The sequence below is a fragment of the Hypoxylon trugodes genome (genome assembly GCF_022578975.1).
Source record: "Hypoxylon trugodes strain CBS 135444 unplaced genomic scaffold F4822scaffold_1, whole genome shotgun sequence".
Taxonomy (NCBI): domain Eukaryota; kingdom Fungi; phylum Ascomycota; class Sordariomycetes; order Xylariales; family Hypoxylaceae; genus Hypoxylon; species Hypoxylon trugodes.
Genome location: NW_026250016.1, coordinates 2,622,324 through 2,643,596, shown reverse-complemented (window position 1 = coordinate 2,643,596; position 21,273 = coordinate 2,622,324). Strand labels below are relative to the sequence as shown.

At 47.6% G+C, this 21,273-nt stretch overlaps 5 protein-coding genes across 5 annotated transcripts; 3 read left to right on the top strand and 2 right to left on the bottom strand.

The window, feature by feature from the left end:
- The first annotated feature begins 3,723 nt into the window (after positions 1-3,723).
- On the top strand, positions 3,724-6,692 carry F4822DRAFT_27733 (uncharacterized protein). The gene has a single exon (XM_051454816.1). It carries the CDS (start codon positions 3,867-3,869, stop codon positions 6,381-6,383), a length of 2,517 nt encoding a protein of 838 aa, XP_051319631.1. The 5' UTR covers positions 3,724-3,866; the 3' UTR covers positions 6,384-6,692.
- An 882-nt stretch (positions 6,693-7,574) lies between these two features.
- On the bottom strand, positions 7,575-10,596 carry F4822DRAFT_386151 (DUF803-domain-containing protein). Its single transcript, XM_051456686.1, has 2 exons — positions 9,159-10,596; positions 7,575-9,104 (listed from the first exon to the last, which is right to left on the bottom strand). Exons 1-2 carry the CDS (start codon positions 9,943-9,945, stop codon positions 7,843-7,845), a joined length of 2,049 nt encoding a protein of 682 aa, XP_051319630.1. The 5' UTR covers positions 9,946-10,596; the 3' UTR covers positions 7,575-7,842.
- Positions 10,597-10,635: 39 nt separating this feature from the next.
- Positions 10,636-13,058, top strand: F4822DRAFT_386149 (WD40 repeat-like protein). The gene has a single exon (XM_051456685.1). It carries the CDS (start codon positions 10,843-10,845, stop codon positions 12,574-12,576), a length of 1,734 nt encoding a protein of 577 aa, XP_051319629.1. The 5' UTR covers positions 10,636-10,842; the 3' UTR covers positions 12,577-13,058.
- A 291-nt stretch (positions 13,059-13,349) lies between these two features.
- F4822DRAFT_386148 (chromatin remodeling complex SWI/SNF, component SWI2 and related ATPase) lies at positions 13,350-19,091 on the top strand. The gene is made up of 3 exons (XM_051456684.1): positions 13,350-14,171; positions 14,252-18,244; positions 18,298-19,091. Exons 1-3 carry the CDS (start codon positions 14,076-14,078, stop codon positions 18,505-18,507), a joined length of 4,299 nt encoding a protein of 1,432 aa, XP_051319628.1. The 5' UTR covers positions 13,350-14,075; the 3' UTR covers positions 18,508-19,091.
- F4822DRAFT_386146 (uncharacterized protein) lies at positions 19,060-21,265 on the bottom strand. Its single transcript, XM_051456683.1, has 2 exons — positions 20,063-21,265; positions 19,060-19,930 (listed from the first exon to the last, which is right to left on the bottom strand). Exons 1-2 carry the CDS (start codon positions 20,769-20,771, stop codon positions 19,362-19,364), a joined length of 1,278 nt encoding a protein of 425 aa, XP_051319627.1. The 5' UTR covers positions 20,772-21,265; the 3' UTR covers positions 19,060-19,361.
- Positions 21,266-21,273: the final 8 nt, after the last annotated feature.

Genomic DNA, 21,273 nt, shown 5'->3' with positions numbered 1-21,273 from the left:
GGTAGCGAGTGTGGTTCGTACGACACTATGTGTAATCCACGGGACCGGAGCATGTTAGTGTCGTTCTTCTGGTAGGGATACCCAAAGCATTTCGATATGTTAGGAAGCAAGCTAGAAGAAATCGTGTCGACTACCGAGATTACGTACTGTAATGCGGTTGAGTAACTGAGCACAGCAGGGCGTGTTCCGCATCGAGACAATTTGTCAAAAATTGTCCCAAGCTCTTGGGTCATTTGCTATCGTCATTCACCATCAGCTCGTCAAATTCCAGAGCAATTGTATCTGTGCCTGCGCATGATGATACAGGGCATATCCTGGACGATGTTGCCCCGTTTTCAGTCGATAGGGGGTTCTTCACCAATCTGTTTCATCGCTCAGCCAAGCTTGAAGCCAGTCTGGGTCTTGGGTGGCCTGTAGTTCGTCCACAATTCTACCATAAATCGAATTTTTATTGGTCAATCAAGAAGCATCCCTACCTGTAGGTACCTAATATCTACACAATTCCAATGTTATGTTGCTTTACCTTAGGCATTGATGTTTTGATGTGAGCCTCATTTATCGTTCTCATTATATCTGAGTTGAGAATTTCTAATTGGACATATGCATCTATTTCACATAGTGGTTGGCTCATTTTTGCTAATAAATACCTAGGTAGAGACAATTAATAACAATTACCAACCCCTCGGGACTCCGTTGCCTTGGAAGGAATTGTTGTGCGTCACCCTAAAAGAAGCAAGTTTGCTCTGAATGGAAAGTTGAAGAATTCTATGGCTACCGAAGTCTTTGACTGGATACCGCCTGGATAGCTCACATTACTAAAAAGTAAATACATGCATGGTGATGAAGAAAAAAAGGGAGCTAAAGAGATACATCACCATGTACAATATCTGGTACCTTACATAGTACATGAAAGAGGGTCGTGATACCTTGGAGAGCGCATATCCCTGTGGTCGGGTCGTTCTATCAAATTGCCAGAACTCCAGATTGAGTCTTACCTCAGGAGGTAAACCGAGAGAAAATGGAATAGAACAGCTCAAGCCTGAGCACTCATCAGCTGTTTCATCAGACGGTATGTCACGACGAAAGCTATTCTTAGGATAGATAGGTCATGAGTAGAATTAATCTAGGGTCATCGGAGAGAACTTTAGGGCCTACATGGTGCGTCCTAAGTACGGACGTTATAGTATCAAGCTAGCTTTGACATGTAGCTATCGTGACTAGTATGTAGACTACCCCCTAATTAAGACCCACGGCCCACGGCAATTGGGCCGCGCAAGACATTTTGAAGAAGAAACCAGCTTCCAAGATTGTTGTTTCACAGATACTAGTCGAGACCCCGTCCCTGCTTCTACTCGTTGTTTCTTTTGATGTTTCATTCGTTCTGAATTCCAACTTAAGTCTTTTGGCGGTTGAAGAGTCGTTTCTTTATTGTTTCTGCGCCAACTGGATTGTCGGATTCGTTTTTGATTACGTCGAGGGTACGACGACGACAACTTAAGAACCTCGCGTTTCCGAGAGTTGTGCCGGCAGCACGTGTTTGCAACGTTGCTGTTTTCGAATAGGCTGCTGTGCATACACCTGCACGACCCCAAAACCCCCTTCACCTTCCAAACTACACCCATTGGACCGCACATCTATAGGATTAACACCGAGACTACGGCACAGGTAGCGGATGCAAACCGACGGTTTTCTAAAATACCGCTAGGGGCAGTTTCCGGAAGAGGAGGGTCGAGAAAAGAAAAGAGGGAGAGAAAAAGTACTGAGCGGGCTGGCCTGTGCAATCAACTACGTACATGTAGGGATTACTATGTACTGAGTAAATCCGAATGCATAAACTGCGTCGATTCGAGCATTCTTTTTTTCCTCATACCGACTTATACGAACGCGCGTTCAATTTATTCAACAGGGCTGTGAGCCTACGATCCCCGGGACAGTGTATCTAACAACGGGAAAGAATACGAATACACCCCTATATACCTATTCAACCATATACATATCATACGCATACGCACATAGCATCGCAAGATCATCACGACCAAAAAGCACAGGTACGTTTTTATAGCAAAACATTTGAGACTCTGTATATACCTTACTATATTACCTAACAGCCCCTGGTATATAAAACTGCCTCTTATAACTACCTAAGGTACCGTTCTTTTATCCGTCGAATGAGTACTCAAGTGGGTTCTCCAGCCAGCTCCGTACCGTCTGTAGGACAGTTACCGTGGATAACATGTGGCTGTAGTCCAGTCTGCAGTGTAACTAGGATGAATCCTCAGTGGGGAGTTCAAAACTACAGGGGATATCGACGCCCCCCCGAAAATGCTGGTCAGTTTTGGCGGACCCTGAGCTAGCTAGGAAGTATGAGATGTTGATCATTCGGGAGTGTGTTGAACAAGCACTGCATCCTACTTGAAGTCAAGCTAATCCAATGGCGTTGCCGTACCCGTCACGATGTTGCGCGCAAGGAACCTCTCCACATTGTCAGATGTATTTTATAGATCCATCTTGCCGTTTTCTTTCTTTACTTAGGTTTCGCCATATAGGTTTAGTCTCTGGATGCTGATCCGAATCTCACTAACCTAGATTAAAGATATTCCATAGTGCTGACGAGATCGACTTCTAGAAGGCGAATCCTTCTGATATACGACCTGCTGTTCATAGGAACAATTCCTGTCTGTCTGCCTGCGTAAGAAAAAAAAAAGCCAAGACCGGCACGAGAAGACAATACAACACGCCTCATCGCCGAAAATTGCGACTATCGAGTATTACAACTGACGGATATTGGTTGATAATAAAAAGTTCCCGGAGGAAATAGAGAAGACGGTTTTCTGATTTTCCGGTTACATGCCCGCGATTCGTCGCTAAATCTCCATTCCACCACCGGTATACGAATGGCTCCTAGCCTAACTGGACGCCCCCCAACTGTACCTGCATATTCGACAACTAATTAATCGGCTTCGAACAACCTTTTAGGGCCAATTGCCGGTAGGATTTAGTACACGGTATTACCTCTTAAGCTTGGCTTCGCCTTCTCGATATTGGACGGTCCCCGAGGAGCGTATACCCTCCCGTATTAGTGATCCCTCGCCGAATTCAGCAGGACATGAAGCACTCTCATATTACATTTTTGTGCTGACTATTCCCCTACTATCCACTATTACTGCCAGTTACCTACATACACAGGTACGGTCGGTCATAAAGCATCACGCAATCTCAGCTTAGAGTCCTATTCAAATACGAAGGACTTATAAAAGTTGTGAAAGAAGTTATGAATACCTGAGAACCGGGAATATTCATTTCGTAGCCCTGCAACTGGCTATTGACGATTTGCGCCTATCTTTTCATTCACCCATTAAGCCGGTACAAGATAGTAACCTGCTGCTGTTCACCTTGGGAAATTCCACTGAGGCACAGCGAGGGGGTTCCAACGAAACCGTAACTGGACTCTCTCACTTTTCCCGACCAACGACCCCTTGCCCCTGTCTATATACCCTGTTACATCCAATCCTACCCTCCTAGACCAGGCTTGCATGATATTTCGAAATACATATTGGCGGGCCTCTCCACTGCACCCCATTGTGTCAGTGTCAACACGCTGGGATTTTTTATTATATCCACTGTCTATCTCCCTAACGGAACAGAATTGGCCTGCCTGCCACACCCGCCCCCACAGTTTTTTTTTCTTCCTCCCCTTCCTCCCGTGGTTACCTACCTTAGGTATATACGCTCTCGTGAAGCGTCGTCACGATAGTCGAATTATTTCGAATTACCAACGACCCGGGAAATACGGTCCCGGGTTGAGAATTCGACTAACTGGACCACGGGAATAAATTGATGCGTTTCTAACGCTCCAATTATACATCATGTATTCACCAATGCCGGTTTACGCATATAATAGGGAGTCGCGGCCGCGAGCGCCTAAAGATGATATATCTTCGACCCCTGAGTTTGGGCACCCATCGATAGCATCCCCTCCCAACGCGTCGGTTCCTCATATTCACCACGGCATTACCGATTTCTTCGAGCCAGCGATTGATGGCCCCCCGTCGCCGGAACGCATCCGAGCGTTCAGCAATCAGATGAAGCGCAACTCGAACGCTGACAAGCACCGAAGCGAATTGACGACATCATCAGGTTCCTCCTCACGACTTTCGGCCAATTCAGATAGACCGTCTTGGAATCAGAGCGTAGAAAGCCTTGGTTTATCGAGAAACCCATCTCAAAGGTCCACATCAAGCGGCGTCCCGTCGCGTGAACGACCTGACAGCGTACAATTCTTCGGCAAGGCAATTTTTAACCGTAGCAAGGGTAAATTGCGCAGGGAAGGTAGCGATCATAATAGCTCGAATAGTTCACTGGACGCGGTCGACATGCCGGTTGACGTCGCGTCGGGTACGCTCAAAGAGCAACCCTTCATACAATCCGTATTCGCGCGAAGGAGGGCATTGAGAGGAGAAGCTGTACCGACCACACAGAAGAAGTTGCAAATTTCGGGACCTTACAACTTCCAACACGTTACACATACACACAAGGATAGCGTACCTGACTTAGACCGGAGAAATCGCATGGATCTTGTGTCTGAGTTCTCCAGCATGCGACCACGAAGACCCACCGACGCGTCGTTAAACCGTTTCCAACCCGACGAATCACAATTCTCAAATTTATCTTCCGAGAGTTTTTACCACCAGGAAGACCCATCGGCGGGATTGGGGGCGCAATCGCGGGATAAAGCATTACCACCACCGCCGCCGCCTCCATCACCCCCAGTGCGGTCAGCGAAGCGAAGTCAATCACAAGACAAAATCCGCTTCGCACCCCCGCGTCCTCCCAGGTCCCCTGTTGACAATAGTGGCATGGCACATATACCGCCAAGGACATCTAGTCGTGTCTCGGTGCGACACGATAGGTTTGGCTCTTTGTCTGGCCTGGCTGTAGAACGACCTGCAACAGTTACTGGCTTCCGAAAGCCATTGCCGTTCGCACCCACTTCACCACAGAGACAGCCACCTGCGCCGGTTTCACCTGTAGTAGAATCAGAGCAAGAAGAAGCCGCGGCAACGCAATCGATTGCTCATGCTATCACTACACCAGACGATGCCGCGTGGCCCCTGTCTAACAATGTAACCCCCTTGCCTGATGTTCCGGAGGAGGAAGAACACCACGCATTAACTCGCCCGCATCGCATGAGCGTTGCCAGCAACCACTCTTCTCTAAGAGGTAGTATATCGGTCCCATTGCTTCGGCAGTTTTCCATGTCCCAATCGCATCAAAGACCGCCTAGCAATGCCTCGGAGACTTTGGGCAAATTTGACTTAATCAGTGCCCAGCGCGCAATCCGCGCGGGCGCTCACGATGACCAATTTGCTGATGACGCCGACCCATTGAGTTGGGAGGATGATATTGACTACTGCTATGAGCATGAAGCCGAAGCTGATTGCGACTTTGCCTGGGAACGACCGTCAGTTGATATTGTGCGGCCAATGGAGCCTAAGGGGAGCCAAGCCATGGGCGACCAGACCGAGACCATTCTAACTTTTGGCGGTCTTTCACCCGGCCTACTATCCCCTGGTAGCTCGGATATGCCCGTACTAAGCCCAGCGAGCCAGCTATCTACTTCCACACAACACGAAGCTATAACTCCTACAAACTTGCCCGTCACTGCAACATCCAACTTTTCTCTCCCACGACGGGATGGGTCGCACCCCCGGAACCAGTCCCCCGAGAGCAAGTTCAAGGAAGCTCAAGGTTTCAGCTTGTCGCCATCTCTCTTAATACCGAATGATTACCACCAGCAAATGCTTCAATACGAGAGGGACGACATGCAAGACAGCGACGACGAGGATTTCCTCATTCAAGGAAACACGCTCAATGATGAACCTATTATGAAGTTTGGCAAAACCATCAAGCCGTCGAATGCGCGCTCAAGTGCCTCGACTACTGATTCCGCGCTGTCGGAACAGTCCATGACTTCCAGTCGTCATAAGTCCACTACATCAACTTCTACAGCATACACACGCTGGACTGGCAGCAGCACCTCTAGCTGGACAGCTCGCGACTCGCACCCTGTCCCGCAGAAGCCTGCTGTTGACACTGTGCCTTCCGCCATTGTTCAGCCTTCTGGCAAGGTGATCACGCCTCCCAACTTCAATGAACCTATGGTCTTAAAACAAGACCTCAACCGTGAGAAGCATTCGCGAACGCAATCGCACGCTGATCTCTTAATGAGGTCCAACTTCGGAGGCGCCCCTCCTGCTGAGCCTAAACCGACAAGCCAGACAGTTAGGACTCGACGACGGGCTAGAACAACTAGCCGAAGCCACGCTTCTCCTCAATTTGCCCTCTTCCCAACTGTCACTCCTACTCCTGGTGGTCGCTTTTAAATAACCATCAACATCTATACTACCCCTTGTTATTATATACTACTCACTGTACTTAAACCCGCATTTATCTGCCTACCTACACTCACTACAATAGCCTCCAATTATCTTCCCTATCTACAAATCATCTACTATGTTCTCGAACAAAAAGTTTCTCGGCTTCGGATATAGACATACAACGGCCTATGAGCCGTGGCGTTAAGGGCACACCCATCACTTGTGCTTTTCATCAATTCGCGTCTTTGTGTTTGGTATAGACATCATCATCGGCTTGGCTTCCACGGATCGGATTTTACGGACTGGGGGGGTATTTTTTTCAAAACTGTCGTTTCCGCGAAACCCATTATTTCACCATTTATCTGTTACTACTATAGAACCGGCGACGGGAACACCTGATGCATACATACATCCATGCGCATCCCATCACCGAATCTTTCGCTATGCTTTCAACCGCAAATTTTCCTTGATTTTTTTTTTTTTTTGTCGCAACTTTTTCCCCGCCTTGCTATTATTATAGAGAAAAATCAGGGTTGAACGGTCGAAAAAGTTCGGTGCGCGGAGTATTTTTGAAACGTGGTTCTCGGGAACTTGGAACTTGTTTGACGCATTACAACAACATCATGGCCGTGGGGCCTTTTTCCTTTTTTACTATATATATATACCTTCGACGATGGGGATTACGAAGGAAGTATATATCTGCGCGTGGGGAGGAGAGGAACCCAAGATTGAAGGGGATTCCTGTGTGCGCATGTTGTATATGCTGTACAAAAATGCACCGTTCTGAAGGGGATGACGGCTAAAACATACGGCCGATATTGTTGTATCTATTTAGCAGCGGTCTGAAGCCGCTTGTGTCACTTGACCTTCTACTTTGGTGTTTATACCGAGTATTTGAAGTAGTATTGTGGGGAGGCTATGTATGTTAGAAAGGCCTCGTGTATTTGAGGAGGTTGGTGAAGAGAGGAGACAAGATGAGGTAAAACTACTTTACCTATTGGTCTCAGATCAAATGAAAACCCAGATTTGAAATCCAAAACTGCATTTCCTGTCTATTCGTGCGCCCTTTAGTAGACGTATTACTAGATAATTTTCACCGAGAGGGTCTAACGCACAGCGTCGGCTACACAAGATGTTCACGTCGATATAAAAATCAATTAAATATGCAAATAATCTTAGACATCACCAAGTCTCAAGTTGAACAGAAGAAATATTTCCAATTAACATTTAATAAAAGATCTATATGAGTTATAGAAACAGTAATCAGTCCTATACGAGCTGGGTATGATGAACAGAGCCACGCTTTTCGCAGCATCACCAAGACATAGAAAAACACCCCGGAACTCCTATCCAATGCAATGCTACTCCACACTTCGCCCGGAAGAGGAGGATCCCTCTTCGACACGTTTATAAAACGCCATTATCAAACATAATGTCGCAAACAAATCCAATTACAGAGGTTCAATTATTGGTCGGCGGACCGGTCAGGCTGCGAATTCTCGTCACCTTGACTGTCGCGAACTATGCCTGGTTCCGGATCTGATCCCCTTCTCCGCTTTTTCCGTTTGAAGAAATCTCCTAATGCGCTGCTCAAGCTGCGCGCTCGTCCCCGAGCTGTTTTATAATCGATTGGCGAGGGTTCATCCCGATAGGGAATTTCCTCGTCGTCTTCGTCCTCGCGGATAAGTGGTTCAACAGTCGGGATATCATCCTCGCTCTGCGAAACGAATAGGCTCGATCTAATACTAGGTCTTGTCGCTCGCCTTAAGGACCTTCTTCGGCCGCTTGGGCTTTCCTCGCCACGTAGGAGAGCGTCTGCTACTACTGCGCTGACAGTGGACGACAACGGCGATGGCGAGATGAAGGCGTTGGAAAAGTGGTGGCTGTGTGGCCTAGAACCTTGAGAAGCGCGTGGGGTCGTGGGTCGGTCTGGGGAGGGTGGTGGAACAACTGTTTGTGGGAGGCTTGCATTTGATTGAAGGGGCTCTGATATGGCAACAGAAGCTACCGAGTATATCGTAGGGACACTATCCGCTGACGATCTTAACGGTAGTCCTGGATGGGGGTCATCGTCTAAGGAATTTCTCCATGGATTATCGAGGAGTGGTGAAGTTCCAGTTGGTGTTTGAAGAGATGTTCTTGAAGCCGACGGGTCAGGCCTGCGGGTCGAAGGAGCTCGACTGCCCCTTATAGGCTTAATACTCGTATCTATCAAGCCAATCCGGGAAGCACGCGATGAACGTCTCGATGACCGAGCCGACGTTGGCTGTAGAGGTTGTTGATCTGATCTAGGTTGTTCGCCCCGATTATTGTATGGGCCGGATGTATCTTGGTCTCGGAGGCCAATAGTCTCCTCGTTATCACCATCCAGGAACTCGTCTTCATCGTCCCGCCGCGTACGTCCACTAGTGATGAGGAATACGCCGAAAAAGGTGAGGAGGCAGCCGCCAACGAATTTAGCAGCCTGCTGTCCGGTTGTGCGTTCAAAATCCCGGTACAAAATGGCACTTCCGATAATTACGGATAAAGTGAATAGGACAAACTGAATGGGTATAACTTGGGTCGAATCGAACCGTTGTAGCGCTTTATTTACGTATCGAACTTGCATAACAGCGGTCACAAGTAAGACAATGATTAAACCATAGGTTACTGGTGTAGTAAATGCCTTGAAAAGCGTCGAAGAAAGCATAGAAGAGACACCTTTGGTTGTCAGAGCGGTATAACCACCTAACAATTTGTTAGTATAATATTACGTTAATTCCAGGAGTACTCGAAACTTACCGAATAGGCCAACAAGACCGAGATCAATCAAAATCGTCCTGTTGCCATATCTAGGACTCGCCCACATCAAAAGGATGATGAGAAAAATAGAGATTCCCATATACACTTCAAATTCCAACGTGGTGATGGCATCCCAAACATCATGAGGATCCAACTTAGTCTCTTCTTGCTTCGCACTTAATACGACCGTAACAGCACCAGCAACAGCGATCACAACACCCCAAAAGTCACGTTTCCGGAATTCTTCACCAAAAAACATCGGCGCAATGATACAATTCGAGATAAGAGCCACAACTCCTAGAGGCGACACGATTGAAGCTGGCGCGAAACCATAGGCTAAAAAGTTGCCCATCTCTCCAATGGTCATCAAGACTTGACCTAACCACCAAGAAGGTGACTTCAAATATGTCGAGGCAACTTTGGTATCTCCACACGATCCATCTGTGACGTTCGAGTCTACCGATTGTATTGAATGCGCGAGTGGGTGCGTCTCGGTCGCATCGACCTCATCGTCATCGTCGTGTTGTCCATCGCGACTAGGCGCATCAAGCGACCCATACCCATTACGAGGGGCATTTCGGGCTCTTTTTAGTGCTTCCCTTGCCCGATCCCGCGCTTCTCTCCGTCGCCGATGGAGCTGGATATGCGAGTACCTCTGAACATTGAGCGCTAGGGCAATTAGGACGTTGCCTGATATCGCCGTTATGATACCAATGAGTGAGCTCCAGTTGCCCAGATTCGACCCGCCCTTGTGGTCATCTGTCGCGTCGTCCATGGCCAAACTCATATTGACTTCGGTTCTTCCGATCGGGGAGATCGATATTCGCGCCTTGCCAGGCGGCGGCGGTCGAAATTCACGGCAACAATATCGGTATAAGTTTTATAGTAGGTTCGGAAGTGTTATTCTCGGTCGGCTAGTTATTGGGTCGCGCCAATTAGGGCTAGTTCGTCCGTGAGCGCTGGTCGCGAATGGATTCATCGGATACCTTTCGAAGCAAGTACATGAGGAGCACCTCACGATAAAAGCGAGTAATTCAATTAGGTAGATAGACAAGTCATGAGGAGCTGTTCATTGATCGACAGAAACTTGGGGTGGAGTCGTAGGAACCCCGGCAGCCAGCAGCGCAGCGTAGTAGAGACACGGAGTAGTTCCAACACTGTTAGCAAGGCGTTATTCGTCGCGTATGTACGGCGAAAGCCTAGGCAGTTTCGAATATAGAATATCGGTTGGGATTTTCTAAGCAAAGAAAACGAAAATGTGACTAACGACTATCAATTTTTATTAGGATTGGCTTAACAGAAATTAGCATGGAAAACTGGAAAACGACGAGATTTGAATAATGATATTACCTAAGATTAGGTAGACAAGCTAAGCCCAGGGCCTGAGAAGTCAATTAATTTAGACGTAACCTCCGACGAACCTTGCGTAGGTATCCACGTACTTAACTACCTAAATTTATATGGTAAAATACAAGCTCAAGACTTTCCGTCATCATGCAGCTATTAACGTCTCCAATAGCTCCACCTCAGCACATACATAGTACAGTTTAGGTTGCGCAGTCGCATTAAACAGGTCATATTCTAGCAGCCTAGGTACTGTACCTATCAGCCTTCTGTTTCTATAGCTCATTTTTCACTTCTACATCCCTCAATTCCACCCCTCTCGACTTACTAATCCCTAACGATGAGTGACGACGAGGATATCCAGGTCGAAGGACCAATTCTAGAGGAGGATGACCCTATGCGCGCCTTCTTGCCTACCTCATTTGGTAAAAAATCTAAAGAGGCTGATATAGCTGCGCAAATCGACCGAAGCAAGAGAACAGTCAATGAGCCGATAGCGACCAACCCCAAATCTCGAGATTCCGACTCGGACGACTCGAATGACTCGAATGAAAGCGAAGATGACTCGGACGACGATAACGACGATGACGAGTACCCGACTTCCCACGAGATGGTCATTAAAACCCACGACCGTGCTGTCACTTCAATTTCGCTAGATCCCGCAGGCGGCCGGTTAATATCAGGCTCTATTGACGGTACTGTCAAATTACACGACTTTTCCTCCTTGACACCGACAACTATTCGCGCTTTTAAGAGTGTCGACCCCTACGAAACAAAAGCGTCAGCGGCGGGTTCAGAATCGCATCCTGTTCATCATGTCGAATTTAATCCCCTCGCCGGCGGCATCTTCCTCTGTATATCAGCACATCCTCAAGCTAAGATATTATCTCGAGATGGCGATATCATAACCGAGTTCGTTAAAGGTGACATGTACCTGCGAGATATGCATAATACGAAGGGTCACGTCTCTGAGGTTACAACCGGTACGTGGCATCCCACAGACAAGAATCTTTGTGTCACCGCCGGAACAGACAGCACGTTGCGCATATGGGATATCAACAACAAGCGCAGTCAAAAGGACGTCATAGTATTTAAGTCAAAAGCTGCTGGCGCAGCGGGCAGGACACGGATGACCGCTGTTGCCTGGGACGCACCGACCCAGGGAGGTAACAACGTCCTTATTTCTGCCGCTCTGGATGGTAGTTTGGTGATGTGGGGTGGAAACGGCCCTTTCACGCGACCGTCAGGAGAAATAAAGGAAGCCCATAAACCAAATACATGGACCGGAGGGGTAGACATTAGCTCAGACGGACGAATGGTCGTAACCAGAGGAGGCGACAATCTAATCAAATTATGGGATACGCGGAAATTCAAAGAGCCTCTCGTCTCGGTCGAGCACCCCTCGACGTCGGACCACTACTCATCGACTAATATTAAATACGCGCCGAATTCCACAAGTATTATTACTGGATCGGCGACGGGGCATCTTCATATACTAAACCCAGGAAACTTGCGCCCCGAGTATGTTACACCGGTAACACCCGGATCGCCGGTAATCACAGTGGATTGGCACCCAAAGATTAATCAAATCATAACCGGCTCTGCGAATGCGGAGACGCACATTCTATACAACCCTACGATGTCGACGAGAGGTGCGGTGGATGTCATGTCGCGCGCGCCGAAGAGACGACACATCGATGACAACCCAGAGTTTACTACCGACCAATCTATGGGTCTTTCTGGAGAGTCGATTATTACTCCAGGAGCTCTAGCGGGTACGAAGAAAACGGGTGTCACAGCATCTGGAAGATCAAAAGATCCTAGGAGACCACATGTTCCTCAACAAACACCCTTTTTGCGGAGCCAACCTGACGAAAAGCATATCAGTCAAAATATCCCATTAAGTCGGATGTTACACGAGGATCCTAGAGAAGCGTTGCTCAAGTATGCTGACTTGGCAAAGAAGGACCCCGTATTTACGAAAGCTTGGAAGGATACACAGCCAGTGACACAGTATGCCGATGTGAGCGACGAAGAGGAGGATGGTCCAGAAAAGAAGAAAGTCAAGAGATGATACGGGTATTATCGAGGAAATGGATAAACCAGAACCCCTCAAAAGTTGGGGTACTCCCTAAGGATAGTCTACCCTTTGAAGCTATTTGTCCGGAAATCACGTAAGACCTTCTTCGTATGAATATCCGTGGGTTCTATAAAGCTTATCCTGTAGCACTGCCTAGGTACTATATGAGTATGTAGGATCCTAGCGTTCTGTACGGATGGATCCCTATGAAAAAGGTAGGCCCATAGATCGACGTACTAAACTACCTAGTTACCTCCAGCTACCTCTTAAGGTACATAGGGATTAGATCAACTAGCAAAAGGCGCTTGGAAGGAATTTGCATCGTCATGGATAAGAACGCATATTATTATGGACGGACACTTTATGTGGTCTATACTTGAACGTAAAACAATCGTTCTTTTTTTTTTTTTTTTAAAAAAATTTTTAATGAACGTAAATATTTTGAAGTGAATTAATCCACTAAATACTGTCATTCATCTGAAATTGATTTAATAAGTACAGGTACCTGACATTGTGAAATAGGTGTTTGCCTTGAATGGATCAATGCCAATTGCTTTTAATCAACGTGCTGTATAGCGGGTACTTAGGTACATCACTGGTAAAAAGAAAACGAAATTAGTGGGTTAGCGATACGATTAGTCAGACAGTGCAGGGTTTAAAGACGGGAAATCTTTATACCGATTGGTCAGATTGTTGACTGGGGTCGTTAGCGCATTTTTTCCTTTCTCAGGTGACAGGCAAAACGGAGATGGTCTTGTTGTGCGGTTGTGCGCCTTTCACATCAAACCATCTCTTTCCACGCCATCAATCGCGCATCAAAAAAAGCGAGCCGCATCACCCATCCCCGTCTAAATTCATCGACTTCTATCCGGAGTCACCTCCAACTTTTATTTTACGCGATTTTCTAGCGGAAACCGCCCCTCCCTGCCGACTTTTTACGCGCTCTCGACCAACCATTCTGTCTTTTTTTCCCACCCTGTTGGCCTTTTGACGACTCACGTTCCCCCGCGACCGCGAAGGCCAAGTCGAAAAAAAAGGGCAGAATATTCCTCCCCCCTACTTTATACTGCTGATCCCCACCGCGATTACTTTTTGATAATCCGGTCCTCGATACCGCGCACCGCGCCCGGTAACCTTCGCGAATTCCAACGACACCCGTTCTTTTTTTCCCAACCCATTTTCCCCTTTCCGCCTCCGGGCAATTCTGCTCGGCGCAATACTACCGCATTTTTATCTCCAGCATTGCGGTTCGCGACACATCCATCCATCCAACACGTCCTTCCGCTTTGCACCACGACGAATTAATCCCGAACCGGGCCATTCTCACCTAGTCGCTCTTTCGCCACGGTTTATTTCAATTATTAGTTGAGGCTCTACGTACTACCTCACCGTCGTTAATACCGTGCTTCAGATATGAACATCTCGTAACGTGGCTCGGAGATCATAACAAAGCTTGTACGGACTTGCATAGAGTTATTCTAGACTTCGTCAGGATGACTTCTGTTCAAGCCCCCCCAGCCGTTCACCATCCCGGCTCGTCGGGTATGTCGGCGCAGGTGAACCATGCGCAAGTGCAAGAAATGTATAAGGTTCGTACTTTCCCTGGTGTATCCTATAGCAATGGCATATCAAGATTGTTCCTACCTTACACGTACTGACCTCATTATAGAAATACCAGCAATTGAAAGATCAAGGCGTCCCAGCAAACGACCCCGAATTCCTTAAAACCAGCCAGTTCTTGATGAAGTTTCAACAAATGCGCAAGCAGCAGCAGAATTTTATGCAAATGCAAGCTCCTCAGATGTTGCACAATGCTCCTAATGGCAATGTCAACGGAAATCAGCCAGGCCCACGGCCTCAGCAGCCCACACCACACACCACGCAGCCACCCTCCTCGACACCTTTGAGCGCCTCTGCGCTACCTTCTAGTTCTGGTCCAGCTGCTCAGCCCACTACATCTTCACCCTCAACTGCCTCTCCAATGGCACATTTCTCTCAACAACAACTAGGTCTTCTTAGGCAGCAGATTCAAGCCTTCAAGCTACTTAGTAAGAATGCTGGGGTGCCGTATCAAATGCAGCAAGCGCTGAATGCGCAGCGTCAACGAAGACAAGCTATTGTTGAGCAATCAACACAACCACCTACTTCTACTATAACTGCCGGAACACCAGCATCAGAGACAGCGAAAGCCGACTCTGTTGCACCTGAAGGAGATGCCGAGCCTGAAGCTTCGGCGCCAAAAGGGCGAACCTTCAAGACAATTAAGTCTCCGTACGAGGGTGAACTCGTCCGCAAAGGCATCAGCTATCGCGACCATACGTTACGAAAACAACGGCTCATCATTCCCAGCATCTTTCCCACTGGTGTCGATTTCGAACAATTGAGACACGAGCGGGAAATTATCATTTTCAACCGTATGAAGGCCAGATACGCTGAACTAAAGTCTCTTCCCGGCAACGTAGCACACTGGGATACCACTAAGGATACCCTCGATGCTGACGATGCGTTGAAGAGGAAAGCCATAATAGAGCTTAAGTCACTCGGGCTATACGCCAAACAGCGTGCCCTACGTGAGAAAATTGGCCGACAAATGATGCATTATGACAATCTCGCAATGACCACAAACCGTAGCCAGTACCGACGAACGAAGAAACAGAGCGTGCGTGAGGCTCGTATCACAGAGAAGCTCGAGAAGCAGCAGCGTGACGCCCGCGAAAGCCGCGAGAAGAAGAAGCATCTTGACTTCCTTCAATCCGTTCAACATCACAAGTCTGAGATTAGTGGTTCAGCACAGTCCGCAAAGACCAAATTCTCGAGAATTGGACGTGCAATGCATATGCACCATTTCAACATCGAGAAGGAAGAGCAGAAGCGCATCGAGCGTACTGCCAAGCAGCGTCTTCAGGCCCTTAAAGCCGACGATGAAGAGGCCTACCTTAAGTTGCTTGATCAAGCTAAGGATACCCGTATTACACATCTACTTAAGCAAACTGATGGCTTTTTGCACCAGCTCGCGTCTTCAGTCAAACGGCAACAGCGTCAAGCTGCGGAACGTTACGGCGATGAGGGTGTAGATCTTCCACAGGAGGAAGAAAGCGAGATTGAAGAGGAAGACGAGGAGGCGAACCGCAAGATCGATTACTATGCCGTAGCCCACCGAATCAAGGAGGACGTCACAGAGCAAGCCAACATTCTTGTTGGTGGTACATTAAAAGAGTACCAACTTAGGGGTCTGCAATGGATGTTGTCTCTTTACAACAACAATCTCAACGGTATCCTCGCCGACGAAATGGGTCTCGGTAAGACGATTCAGACCATCAGTCTGATCACCTACCTCATTGAGCGCAAACTCCAACAAGGCCCATACCTTGTAATTGTGCCTTTGAGTACTTTAACCAACTGGAATCTGGAGTTTGAGAAATGGGCTCCGTCCGTCAGCCGTATCGTGTATAAGGGTCCTCCGAATGCGCGAAAGCAACAACAGGAGAAAATCCGCCAAGGAAAGTTCCAGGTCCTCCTAACCACCTACGAATATATCATTAAGGACCGTCCCATCCTAAGCAAAATCAAGTGGTTTCACATGATTATCGACGAAGGACACCGCATGAAGAATACCCAATCAAAGCTTAGCGCTACTATCTCTACCTACTACAGCACTAGATTCCGTCTCATTCTTACCGGTACTCCCCTCCAAAACAACCTAGGTGAACTGTGGGCAATGCTCAACTTCGTTCTTCCGAACATTTTCAAGTCAGTTAAGACTTTTGACGAATGGTTCAACACTCCCTTCGCAAATACAGGTGGACAAGACAAGATGGAGTTGAACGAAGAAGAGCAAATTCTTGTCATTCGCCGTCTCCACAAGGTGCTGCGACCATTCCTACTCCGCCGTCTGAAGAAGGATGTCGAGAAAGACTTGCCAGACAAGACTGAGAAAGTTATCAAGTGCAAGTTCTCTGCTCTCCAACACCGTCTGTACAAACAGATGGTATCCTACCAAAAGATCACTGTTAGTGATGGCAAGGGTGGTAAGACAGGAGCTCGTGGTCTCAGCAATATGATTATGCAACTCCGAAAGCTCTGTAACCATCCCTTCGTGTTTGACGAGGTGGAAAACCAGATGAACCCAACAAACACTAGCAATGATCTCTTATGGCGAACAGCGGGAAAGTTCGAGCTACTAGATCGAATTTTACCAAAATACAAGGCAACCGGACATCGAGTTCTGATGTTTTTCCAGATGACTGCTATTATGGATATCATGGAGGATTTCCTTCGGTTCCGTGGACTTCAGTATCTTCGATTGGATGGTACTACGAAGTCCGAAGACCGGTCTGACCTTTTGAAAACATTCAATGCTCCAGATTCGCCGTACTTCATGTTTTTGCTCTCCACTCGTGCTGGTGGTTTAGGTCTAAACTTGCAGACCGCTGACACTGTCATCATTTACGATTCAGACTGGAATCCTCACCAGGATCTTCAAGCCCAGGATCGTGCCCATCGTATCGGTCAAAAGAACGAAGTGCGAATTTTGCGACTCATCAGTTCTAACTCCGTCGAAGAGAAGATTTTAGAACGAGCCAGGTACAAGCTTGATATGGACGGGAAAGTTATCCAAGCCGGTCGATTCGACAACAAATCCTCGGAGACGGATCGTGATGCAATGCTTCGGACGCTGCTAGAGACGGCGGACATGGCTGAATCCGGTGAACAGGATGAGATGGATGACGAGGAATTGAACATGATCCTTGCACGAAGTGAAGACGAAATCGGTGTCTTCCAAAAAATTGACGAAGAGCGTGCAAGAGACCCATTATATGGCACCGGCCCGGGCTCTAAACGCATTCCACGACTCATGGCCGAAAACGAACTTCCAGATATCTATATGACTGAGGGCAATCCCGTTGGCGAAGAGCAAGAAGAGGTCTTGGGCCGTGGTGCTCGTGAGCGGACTCGAGTTAAATACGACGATGGCCTTACAGAAGAGCAATGGCTCATGGCCGTGGATAATGACGAGGATTCGCCTGAGGCTGCAGCGGCGCGCAAACAGGCTCGCAAGGACAAGCGAGAGACGAATAAACTGAAGAGAATAGCGGTACTCAATGCGTCAAGCGCAAACTCACCGAGCGCAAGCCGTGCAAGCACCGAAGAGATTGAGACGCCACCTAAGAAGCGTGGTCGCAAACCTGGAAGCAAGAATGAGAAGCGCAAAGCTGAGGATGATGACGGCGAGCCGCCTGCTAAAAAGCGACGTGGGCCTCAAGGGCGCCCTCGCGCGGCAATCGGTAACGGAAACGATTCACGCCTTAGCCCAGAACTTCGACAAGTTCTCCAGAGGAGTCTACGTAACCTGTATGACGGACTAATGAGTCTTGAAGCCGATATTGCACCCGAAGATCAAGTTGACGATGACGAAGATGATGAGCCTACCAAGCGATTAATTATCGGGCCCTTCATCAAGTTGCCGTCTAAACGAGATTACGGCGATTACTACGTTCTCATCCACAATCCGATCTGTATGAACCAAATACAGGCCAAGATCAAGAAAGAGGAGTATAATAGCATCAACGACATGAGAAGTGACATTGTCTTGATGTGCAACAATTGCAGAACCTACAATGAAGATGGGAGTCTTCTTTACTCAGATGCAATTGTAATGGAGGTAAGCCTAAAACGAACCTGCTTTGTATCACCTCAATGTATTAACGTATCTAGAAATTCTTTAACGACCGAGCCCAAGAAGAGATCAACGGGCATCCAGAGCTTGCCGAGCTCGAGGACCCGTCAACGAAGGATAGCTCGGCTGCGCCTACTACCAGCGCTGGTACACCACAGTCCTCGGCGAATACGACGAGGATAAAGATAGTAACTAATGGTGTCGGCCAAGGAAGTGTGGCCCCAGGTAGCCTGAGTGACGGCGAGTAATAAGTGCGTCTGTATAAAGCTATTCAGCTTCACGGAGGATGCTTGCTTTAAAATTTGGTCGATCCGACGATCCATAGTCGAGCTTTTTTACGGCCATCGTTTTCTTTCATTTCTAATTCTCTCCCGATGAGCCTCGTCGACATCCCAACGTTTCGCACGCTTTTTATTTTTTGCTGTTTGGCTGAGGCTTCTTTTTTTTTTCGAGGCGTACAGGCGGTAACTTACTAAAGGAGACGGGCAAAGAGGAAACGAATGGCACGTGTACCACCAAAGCAATACCCTGGGGCTATCTCTCTTCTTTGCCTTTCTTTACTTTTCCCCAAATCATCAGTCAAACCACACACATATTGTTTAAGTAACTTTATTTGTACGCCCCCACACGAGCCACCGCTGCTAATGGGCATCTGCTGTCACTGGTTTCTGATACATAGGCAAGAATAAATTCGTTAATACATATTCGGGATTGCTGCCGTGAATGTTGATTGTATGTGATTTGATTTTTCGGTATCATAATAATGCCACAAGTAGATCGATACATAGTGATAATATTAGGCAACGCGTGTTTATTTGTGTGTAAATCCATACGAATACTTCTCTAAGCTACGGATTTTAGCGTTGGCGATTTCTGATGCTATTTCCCCTTCTATTCTCAAGTAGCAATGACGCAGCATAGTATGCAAGGCCATCGTAGATACCCGTAAAACTAAACTCATCGCAAATGTCGGAGTATTTTCTCCAACGGCGGTTTCCCCTCATCCCTTACCCCAGGAACGCTACGGTTCTCATCCAAGCCGCAACACTACGATAGCAAGTTTGCGCGCCTAAGTATTGTCATCCCCTAGCCGAAGCTCCGGTCACTCATTGTTAATGTGTAGTTGATTTACCGCAGACCCCAACCTAGCGCTTCGCTCGTGTTCATGTAATTCCCATACGTCCTGAATGCTCGGCGCGGAGGGGTGTGCCCTGGCACTCCGACCAAGCGCCGTAGGAAATAAATCAAAAGAGATAGCAGGGAAGTCACGGCGTCGACTAATAACACCACGATATTTGTGCTCTATGTTTCCAGTCCAACAATAATCCCAACCGCGATGAGTTGAAGAGAGGAAGCCCAGATCTTGGTAGACGTCGACGACAATTTCGACACCAGCTCGGCCGTGGTTGTGTATCGTCATGACATGGTCTGTTGAACACTGCGAACAACCAGGCATAATACCCTCGAATAGCTTCGACTTGTCTATAATCAAACCGTGGGTTCCCGTTGGCTCCTCGAGTAATGCTTTCTTCGGCGCTATTAAGGCGAGCGTGGTTATTGCGTTGTAGACGCCGGCTTTGTTTAGGCCTTCGAAGAAATACGGAGGTAGAGGGTCGCCGAAAGACGACATGATATCTGTATGATGACGGCAGAACCGGAAGACTTGCTCCACTATAATCGTGAGTTAGTAACTTATTCGTTAGGCGAGTAGTTCGGAGGTGTTCGACAATAGCCCAGCATAAACAGTATACCTTAAATATACCCTGATAAAAAAAAAATAAAAGGAGAAGTAATGTTACGTACTAGATGAAGGAGTATTGGCCTCGAAGAAGGGGACGACCTTTTCGGCGAGAAGTAAAACCCGCTGTACTCTGTGAAGATGCAGGTGTCCACCTACAGCGATTCCCTCATTATCTAGCTTAACGTAGCCATGGATGAAGTCCGGGTTGTTGCAGGATGTCCCTAGCCTAGCCAGTTTCCAATCGGTGGATATCGAAAATTCAGGAAGTTGAATAGGACGTGGGTCTTCTCTAGGAATTACTACCTTAAGAGCCTCTTCGATGCTGAAAGCATATTGCGGCCACAGGTGACCGAAAGTCATTAGCCCCTGAGAGCTTGCCCCACGGCGACGTCCTGAGATAGGAATGGAGCCTAGCTGGGCATATCGACCTCCCTCAACAATATTCCGATGTAGCTTCATGCAGCGCCGGCAAACGAACGAATGTGGGTGGTCATCTGCCAATAGCTGTAAAAATTCGTATCTTTGAAGAGAGACGTGCTCTTCCCTTGTTTGTAAGACTCTATGAAGAGTAGAGAAACAAGGTTCCCACAGGTCAGATGCTTGGACGAAATGCAATGTTCCTTTGCAAGTGAGAGAGAACAGCAAGATAGGTGCGGGATCAAGGAAAGAAAGCACCCGGAAGAGTAGCTCTACTGGGAGGTCGAGAATCGGGGACGTAGCAGCTTTCCCCTGGTACCCTTTCTGAGCCGTGATCTTGCTAGGGCCCTGCATCGTTTCTCAGCGGGGTTTGACAGGCGAACCCTATTACCAGGGTAATCTTTTGTTAGGTTCGGATCGGAGAAGATTAAGTCTTTTGTCAATCGAGGGATTGATGGACGTGTATGAGTTGTATGTGAATAGATGAAAGTGGTAGAAAAGTAGAATTCAGATCGAGCTTAAGCTTCCTAAGTACATTTAAGTACCTAGAAAACTTACATAAAGTAAATCTTATCGCGATTTACAACAAACATAGAAGTCACGTTTGCCCAGATCCATCCCATCATGCCTACCTTATCTACACCGTCCTAATTCATCCCATCTCGCGATACATGTCGCCATGAAGTTTAAAAAATGAATCTTCGCACTTTTGTGTCCCCACACCATATCATACATACCTAGGTAGTCCGGAGTTACCTAGGTACTGATCACGGGCCACCTCATATACATCCATACATACGATCTGGAAAAAGCAAAAGTCTAAATAATCGAGATGTACCGAACTACCTACCTAAAA